Genomic DNA, 9,646 nt, shown 5'->3' on the forward strand with positions numbered 1-9,646 from the left:
AAAAAAAAAAAAAAAAAATCCCCCAAATAATCTCTTGCAGAGATTTCACAAACCAGGCATATTTTGCTGACAGCTTCCCAGGAATTATGGTAGAAGGAGTAACAGTGCAAATTCACAGTTCTCACAAACACAGTCAGCATCACTCATCTCAAAAGAGCCCCCAGCCACACCTCACTGCAGCATCTCTTTATTGGTCTTTCAGCTCATCCCAGTATTATGGTCTCCTTCCCACTGTTTTTTTCCTCCTCTTCCTTCCCTCTCCTTTCTCCATTTAGGATCAAAATGCACCATTCTTCTCCTCTGTGAAGCAGAGCAACCTCCTCCTCTGAAGCTTTGTTAGGCATTCTTAGAACAAAGACAGCCTTCTTCCTAAGAAAAATTACAGTGAATAAAATTTCCTCTGCCTTATTACACATACAAGGGTTGAGATCTTTTTAGAGCATGGTCAGTTATAAACTACAAAGAAGTACCTGCAAAATTCCCTCAAGAGGAGTTTCTCCATTGGTTCAGCTAACGTCCCTCAGAACCAGGTCACCAGATGGCTCAAGCTACCTAGGATCTTTCTACTTCTGGACCCTCCAGCTTCCAGAGCCACCTCCTCAAGTCCTCATGACCTCTGCTGCTCTCCCATCATCACAGACAAATGGGCTCATCCAAATTTCCTCCAGCTAAGCAGCAACCACCCCACATTCCCTCCCAGGGCACCAGCCAAGGGCCCTGGGAGGAAAACTGTATTTATAAGCCATGGTCTGTGGACTGACTCCAGCATTGAGGGGGAACCTGGCTCTCCCAGTGCCCCACAACTCATGGGAGGGACTCAGAGGCCTCTAATTTCCCACTGCATTGATGGAGATGACCTCGCTAAACAACCTGCCTAGGCTAGAGCCAATGAGGGGTGTGGCCACTATCTTGCTAGCATAGAGGTCCCATTCAGGGCCCTTCCAGACTTTTTAAGGCTAGAAGATCTTCTGTTGGCAGAAGCTTTTAAAAAGGCCAGTACATAGCCTGGAAACAATCCCTAACGGGGATACAGTGCGGAGGAGAGGTGCAGATCTTTCTAAAAAGTCTATCTGAATCTCTGATGAGGTAAAGGAACATTGAAATTTGAAAAATATTCTAAAATTGGAGTTGCCTTCATTATTTTCTAGTCAGTAAATATTTAAGTTGCTTTGACATTTAATAGTTTTTTTCAGGTACGAAATTTTAAAAATTTACTCATAGGAGAAATGGGTCAAAAATGATTTAGTGATGTAAAAGAATGTTCGGGTCTTTCAAAATGCAAGAGTTGAAGAATAAAATTGCAGTACAAGGAGGAGAGTAGTGAAATGAAATGGTCTGAGAATGGGAGGAGGAGGGACTGGGAAAAGGGACGGGGGGCCCTCCTGGCACAGGTAGCATGCCGTCCTGTAGCTGCTCATCCATCACCAAAACCCCTGCCTGCTCATGGTAACCTGGGAAGCAATGAAATACCTCCCTGCTTCCCCCGTCTCCCTCTACCATGTCTCAATGTGCCTTGAAGTCTACCATTAGCATGTCTATCCTTTACCTCTCGGCTGACTCCTCCACCAAATACATAGCATTTCTGTTCAGATTTTAGGACTGCAAATGTGTCTTGTTTTGCACAGTTCTAGAACTTTCTAGAATCATACATTAGGTGGGCTAGATAAGTAGTTTCTCTAGTTTTGTGCTCTTCCAACTTTTTATGTAATTGCACTGATTATTCCTTGATCACTTCTTAGGAGAATCCAGACAGAGTCCAGGTCAGCTAATAAAATACCTATGCCCTTTGTCCTTCTGAGATGCAGTAGGAAACCACCTGTCAGGGTAATTCCCACATTTCATATTACTGGGCTGCTCCCCTGGACATGAGGGGCGATGGTTCTAGGCCCTGGTGCCCAGCAAGCCTTGTGCTCCTTCTATCATGTCTTTTCTCTCCCAGAGCTGGTCAACTCCAGGGCTTAAAGCAAGTAAGCCAATGTCAGCACAGAGAAGATGTGCAGTGAAGTGCTGCCCACATGAGGGCCAGGGCCAATGCTCAGGCCTTCTGCCATGTAATCTTGGGCAAGTTCCCTAAACTCAAGTTATTTGAACAGGAATGCAAATGGGGTGAGTATAAGGGTCTGGAGACAAGTGTACCCGGGTTCATACCCTGGCTCCATCACTTGCCAGCACCATTTGCATGAGGCTTAACTTCCAGTCTGTCTTTTTCTTCATCTGTAAACTGGAACTTATAATAGCATCCACATCTTAGGGCTGCTTTGAGTTAATCTGATAAGTTAATGCATGTAAAATGCTTACAAATTGCCTTGTTCATAGTACTTAATAAATATTTGACATTTTAGGCCAGGCATGGTGACTCACACCTATAATCCCAGCAATTTAGTAGGCTGATGGGGTGGATTTCTTGAGGCCAGGAGTTTGAGACCAGCCTGGCCAACATGGCAAAACCCAGTTGCTACTAAAATGCGAAAATTAGCCGCATATGGTGGTGCATGCCTGTAATCCCAGCTACTCGGGAGGCTGAGTCACGAGAATCACTTGAACCCGGGAGGTGGAGGTTGCAGTGAGCTGAGAACATGCCACTGCACTCCAGCCTGGGCGACAGAGCAAGACCCTGTCTCAAACAAAACAAAACAAAATTTGACATTTTATATGTACATGTATTCCTACATACATTTGTAAATATATACAAAACGTCTGTCAAATTAGCCCAGCGTAGTGGTGGGTGCCTGTAATCCCAGCTACTTGGGAGGCTGAGGCAGGAGAATCGCTTGAGCCCGGGAGGTGGAGGTTGCAGTGAGCTGAGATCGTGCCGCACTCCAGCCTGGGGGACAAGAGTGAGACTCTGTCTCAAAAAAAAAAAAAAAATCTCTCAAGTCCAGGCGCCGTGACTCACACCTGTAATCCCAGCACTTTGGGAGGCCAAGGTGGGTGGATCACCTGAGGTTGAGAGTTCGAGACCAGCCTGACCAACACGGAGAAACCCCATCTCTACTAAAAATACAAAATTAGCCGGGCATGGTGGCACACGCCTGTAATCCCAGCTACAGGGGAGGTTGGGGCAGGAGAATCGCTTGAACCTGGGAGGCAGAGGTTGCAGTGAGCCAAGATCGCACCATTGCACTCCAACCTGGGCAACAAGAGCAAAACTCATCTCAAAAAAAAAGTCTGTCAAGACATACTTCTTAGAATGGCTGAAATAAAAAAAGATTTTTAAATTTGACAATAGCAAGTGTTGGTGAGGTAGTGGAGCAACTGGAACTCTCATACATTTGCTGATGGAGATATAAATTGTACAACCCTTTGAACAACAGTTTGGCAGTTTCTGATAAAGTAAACATACATTTACCACACTTACCATAGGATCCAGCATTCCCATTCTTATTCCTTCAAGAGAAATGAAAGCATACATCCACACAAAGAATGTTCATATAGTTTTATTCATAATAGCCAAAAAACTGGAAAGAATCAAGGTATTTATCAACAAGTGAATGGATAAATTCTGGAACATCCTTTCAATGGGACACTACTCAGCAGTCAGAATGGATTAACTACTAATACATGCAATGACACAAATAAATCCCAAAAGCATTTTTTTTTTTTTTTAAAGATAGGGTCTCACTTTGTTACTCAGGCTGGAGTGCAGTGGTATAATCACGGTTCACTGCAGCCTCAACCTCTCAGGCTCAAGCGATCCTCCCACCTGAGCCTCTTGAGTAGCTGGGACTACAAGCACGCACCATCACACTCGGCTAATTTTTTAAAATTTTGTAGAGACAGGTCTCACTATGTTGCCCAGGCTGGTCTTGAACTCCTGGGCTCCAGCAATCCTCCTGCCTCAGCCTCTCAAAGTGATGAGATTACAGGTGTGAGCCATTGCACCCAGCCTCAAAAACATTGTGTTAAGGGAAAGAAGCCAGATACAAAAGGCTGCATACTGTAGGATTCCATTTATATGACATTCTGGAAACAGAAAACCAATAGAAACAGAAAGCAAATGATTGGTTGACAGGGGGTGGAGACAGGGAGGAACTGATTATAAAGAGGTATGAGGGAACATGTCAGGGTGATGAAAATGCTTCACATCTTGATTGTCCATAAGGTTTGCTTCTGTGTCCCCACCCAAACCTCATCTCAAATTGTAAACCCTATAATCCCCACGTGTTGAGAGAGGGACATGGTGGGAAGTGATTGCATCACGGGGATGGTTTCCCTCATGGTGTTCTCATGATAGTGAGTTTGCATGAGATCTGATGGTTTTATAAGTGCTCAGAAGCTCCTCCTCCATTCCTCTCTCTCCTGCCACCTTGTGAAGAAGGTTCCTGCTTCCCCTTCCACCATGATCATTTCCTGAGGCCTCCCCAGCCATAAGGAACTGTGAGACAATTAAACCACTTTCTTTTATTAATTACCCAGTCTCAGAAATTTCTTTATAGCAGTGTGAGACCAGACTAATACAATTGTGATGGTGGATACATGACTGAATATGACGGTCAAAACTCAAAGAACTGCACACCTTTAAAGGTAAATTATACCTTACTAACCTGATGTTAAAAGCCATTAACAGCTGTTACCTATGAGAGGAGGGAACTAAGTAGGGAGGATGATTAAAGGATACTTTTTTTTCTACTTAAACATACTTATACTGTTTGAACTTTTCTAATGAGCAAATAATTTATGTACTTGATAATTTCATTAAAGTTTTAAAGAATAACAATATCTATCTTGGAGGGGTGTTGTGAGATCCAAACGACATAATGTAAAAAGCATACAGCACAATGTATGAACTCAGAGACAGACACATAGATACATAAATAGACAGCTACAGGTAGAGAGAATTTGTTACCTTCCTCTCTCACCTCCCACCTCCCCTATTCTCTTCACTTTCCCATCCTCACCCTCCCTTAATGACCCACATATTCTGAAATGACAAGGTACAAAGGCCAAAAGGCCACTGAGGGTGACAGCCATGACTTACCTCAGTGACAAAGAGTGTGCGAGGGTCGATGATATCCAAAAAGTGCCTGAAGCGGCCATAGAAGGATGTCTGAAGAAGGGGATGAGAGAGAAGAGTGAATGGATCAGCCGCTGTGCACCCTTCTCCAGACACTGGGGAGCCCCACCCTTTATGATTGGGGTCCCCCGGTCCCCAGGACTCCCCATGTGGGTGATAAATGCCAATGAGGCCTTAGAAATCTAAGGACAGCTTTCCTGAGGCTGAGAGTTTTCCAAAGTCAACTCAGAGAGACTACTGAGATACTCAAGGATGGGCCCATCTGCTCTTCCAGGTGCCTCCCATTTTCCCCCCTCTCTCCCAATGCCCTGATATCTATTCTGAGCCTATTAAAAGCTCTCAAGCATCCCTGGACATGTAGGCTGAAGGTGAGGCCTGGCCCCAGCCCTCTCCCAGCCTCCCTGTCTTGCTCAGGACCTGAAGTGACAGAGCGTCCTGCCTGCCCCTCACAGGGGTCCCTCCCCAAGGTCCAGCTCTGCCTCCAGGGGGAGGTTCCCAAGTGCAGCTCAAACCTGAAAGCACCAAGCTCACAATCCTCAGGCCCTCCTTCATCCAGAGCCCTGTAGCTGCTGAGGTGCAGGACAAGAGGCAGCTCCCCCAACCTTGCCCCAGAGCAGGGGCTGTGGAAAAGGAGGGCTTTGTGCTAAGCGCCACAGGCATTAGAGCACAATGAAAGGAAACCAAGCAACCCGGCTGCTGGGCCTTCTGCCCTGGGGACTAAGCCAGCTGGGCAAAGCCAAGCTCAAGGGGAAGACAGAGGGTGCCAAGGTTGGGGATGAAGGGGAAGCTGCAATCGCTGGGGGTTCATGCCTCACTACACTCTGGGCTCTGCCCCAAATTCCTCCCTGGAGCCCCACAACTCTCCACCATCCTTTGCACAGTGGAGGAAACAGAAGCCTCCACATTCCCTCCCCTTATTTATTTTATTTATTTATTTATTTATTTGAGATGGAGATTCTCGCTCTGTTGCCCAGGCTGGAGTGTAGTGGTACAATCTCGGCTCACTGCAAGCTCCGCCTCCCAGGTTCATGCCATTCTCCTGCCTCAGCCTCCTGAGTAGCTGGGACTATAGGTACCCACCACCACACCTGGATAATTTTTGTATTTTTGGTAGAGACGGGGTTTCATCTTGTTAGCCAGAATAGTCTGGATCTCCTGACCTTGTGATCCACCCGCCTCAGCCTCCCAAAGTGCTGGGATTACAGGCGTGAGCCACCACGCCCAGACTCCCTCCCCTTATTTAGTAGGACACCAGACCCTGCAGTCAATTCCTGTCCCTTTCCCTTCCCAATAAAGACCCTGCAATAGGCTCCAGGTCACCTCAAAGTGTCCCCACACACCAGTTCTCATCCCACCTCCAATTCTCTCCCACCATGGCACCCTACATAAAGCAACCTCTAACCCCTAACGCCGCCCCTACCCAGGTGCTGTCTCTCACAAACCAGATTAACCTTCAGTCCATTCCTAATAGGAACAGCTGCCTAACCTCCTATAATCCACACAGCCTGGACCATTTCCCCATTAAAGACATACATAAGGGAGGCTCACAATGCTGTCCTGGCAAAATTTCACCTCTAAGAATGTAGTCTAAGGAAACAATCCAAGATGTTCAAAGATCTGGTCAGGTGTACATACCAAGGATATTCACTGCTGCATTATTTACAAAGGTGGATGGTTAAATAAATGCTGGTCCATTCATATGACTGAATACTATGCAGCCTTTAAAACTATGTTTTCAAACATTCATGACATGGAATAATGCTTAAAATTTTATGAAATGCATATAAGCAGTGTGATTCCAACTCAATAAACAAGGGGCTAAACAGAGCTAGACAGATACTAAGTGAAAAGCAAAAAGACCAAATGACATCCAGATCCTGGTCCACTAACAGGGACCAGGGTTCCTTAGGAAAGGAGCAGATTCAAAGGCTGGGGTAGGGAGGGTACAAGATGAAACTGGTACATTTTGTTGCACCAGGAAGTAATGAGGTCTTATCCCTAAAAAATGACGGGGACATGTTAAAAGGATCAGCGAAGGGAAGGTGGTACATTGTGTTCTTCCAAATGTGATACCGGGGAAGTCCACAGCATCACTCACATAATATTCCACAGGGACTAAATAAATCTAATCACGAGAAAACAAAACAAACCCACACTGACGGACATTCCATAAATTAATTGGTTTTTTTCATCAAATATGTCAATGTCATAAAGACAAAGAAAGAGTGGGAATGAGACTGTTCCACATTAAAGAAGCTAAAGAGACAACTAGATGCACTGTGTAACTCGGGATTGGATCCTGGCGTGGGGGGGGGAATGCTCTAGAGCATTATTGAGACAAGTGACAAAAGTGGAATATGGACCATAGGTTAATAAAAGTGTTGTATCCATGTTAAATCTCCTGACTATAATTACTACACTGTGGTTACATAAGAGAATGTCCTTGGTTTGTTGTTGTTGTTGTTGTTGTTGTTGTTGTTTTCGAGACAGAGTCTTGCTCTGTCTCCCAGGCTGGAGTGCAGTGGTGCAGTCTCAGCTCACTGCAACCTCTGCCTCCTGAGTTAGCAATTCTCCTGCCTCAGCCTCCCGAGTAGCTGTGACTACAGGCCCGTGACACTATGCCTGGCTAATTTTTTTTGTATTTTTAGTAGAGATGCGGTTTCACCGTGTTAGCCAGGATGGTCTCCATCTCCTGACCTCATGATCTGCCCACCTCGGCCTCCCAAAGTGCTGGGATTACAGGCGTGAGCCTCCACGCCCAGCCGAGAATGTCCTTGTTCTTAAAAGACATACGCTGGGCCAGGCACAGTGGCTCACCCTGTAATCCCAGCACTTTGGGAGACCAAGGCAGGCGGATCACCTGAGGTCAGGGGCTCAAGACCAGCCTGGCCAATGTGGTGAAACCCCGCCTCTACTAAAAATATAAAAATTAGCTGGGTGTGGTAGTGCAATCCCAGCTACTTGGGAGGCTGAGGCAGGAGTATTGCTTGAACCCGGGAGGTGGAGGTTACAGTGAGCCAAGATTGCGCCACTGCACTCCAGCCTGGGTTACAGAGCAAGACCCTGTCTCAAAAAAAAAAAAAGACATATACTCTGATGTATTAGGAGATGAATGAATACAATCTATTCATAAATAGTTGAAGAAAAATAATGTGTAAAAATACAGGGCAGCCATAAAATCTGGAAATGTAGGTACTATAATTGAATGTAGATTGAAGATGTCCTGATGATATCATGTATATCTGCTATCTTTCCAGACTTTATGATTACTTGTAGACAAAGAGAATAAAGGAAATGTGATGTTAAAAATTGGCAGATCTAGGCAAATAGGGAAGTTTTCCTTATTCTTCTTGCAACCTTTCTGTAAGACTAAAAGTGTTTCAAAATAAAAAGGTAAAAATTATATTTTCAAAAAAGCTAGATGAAAATACACTAAAATGCTAATAGAGATTGCCTCTGGGTAATAGGCTTATGTATGATTTATATTTCCAGATCTTTAAATTGCTTTTGAAATAAAAAAAATCAGTATTATGCATAATATGCAGAAATGATATTACATTTAAAAATACATATTTAGAGTAAAATGCAAGCCAGTCACAGTGGCTTGCTCCTATAATCCCACCTACTTGTGAGGTTGAAGTGATAGGATCACTTGAGCCCCGGAGTTTAAGATCAGTCTGGGCAACACAGTGAAACCCCACCTCTAAAAAAAATTTTAAAAATTAGCCAGGCATGGTGGTATCCACCTGTAGTCCCAGCTACTTAGGAGACTGAGGTAGGAGGACCACCTCAGACCAGGAGTTTGATGTTGCAGTGAGCTGTGATCATGCCACTGCACTCCAGGCTGGGGGACAGAGCAAGAGCCTGTCTCCAAAAATAAAGTAAAATATGAACTGATATTTTAAGTATTATATTTGATTATGAGCTCCTGAAGGACATGGGCTATTGAATGTTCCTTCCTTATCCTCCCTGGTTCGAAGTCTCCTTACATCTCTGGAAGGAAGGGTCTCCTGCCACAGGAATCCTTGAGTGGGCCGATGAGTGGCCAATAGCCTCAAGGCTTCTGGGTGGGGTAGAGCTGGGCTGGGCTTTGAAGGGAGGGCAAGATTAGGAAAGGATAACAGTATGGCAGCTAGTGGTTCAAAGGAGGGAAGAGGATGAGCGGGGGCAGAGGAGAGAACCTGGAAGTAGAATGGCCTGAGTGAAGCAACTTCTTGAATATAGTCCGGCAGAAACTTCAGCCTCTGACTTGTCCTGTGGATCTCGCACTGTCTTCATCCTGTCCCAGTCCTGCCAGCCTTCTTGTGTCACTTTCCACCACAGCTACTGGGGGAGACTCCCAGATAACGCATTTGCTACACAGACACCTACAAACGCCTAATGAGCTAGGCTCAGGGTGAGAGGTGACAATGTGCTAGCAGCTCTCACTCTCAGCACCTCCTCAGCCTCGGCGCCCACTCTGGCAGCACTTGAGGAGTCCTTCAATGCGCCACTGGGTGGGAGCCCCTCTCTGGGCTGGCTGAGGCCGGAGCTGCCTCCCTCTGCTTGCTGGGAGGTGTGGAGGGAGAGGCAAGGGCGGGAACCGGGACTGTGCTCGCGGGCCAGCGTGAGTTCCAGCAGGCGCGGGCGCAG

At 45.8% G+C, this 9,646-nt stretch overlaps 1 protein-coding gene across 1 annotated transcript in view; it reads right to left on the reverse strand.

Moving 5' to 3' along the window:
• The window catches only part of SFXN5 (sideroflexin 5), a 130,817-nt gene that overhangs the window by 110,597 nt on the left and 10,574 nt on the right, over positions 1-9,646 (reverse strand). The window contains exon 2 of the mRNA XM_011980676.1: positions 4,979-5,047. Coding sequence (XP_011836066.1) covers positions 4,979-5,047 — 69 coding nt within the window. The remainder of the gene's footprint in view (positions 1-4,978; positions 5,048-9,646) is intronic.

The sequence above is a fragment of the Mandrillus leucophaeus genome, unplaced genomic scaffold (assembly GCF_000951045.1).
Source record: "Mandrillus leucophaeus isolate KB7577 unplaced genomic scaffold, Mleu.le_1.0 Scaffold216, whole genome shotgun sequence".
NCBI classification, from domain to species: domain Eukaryota; kingdom Metazoa; phylum Chordata; class Mammalia; order Primates; family Cercopithecidae; genus Mandrillus; species Mandrillus leucophaeus.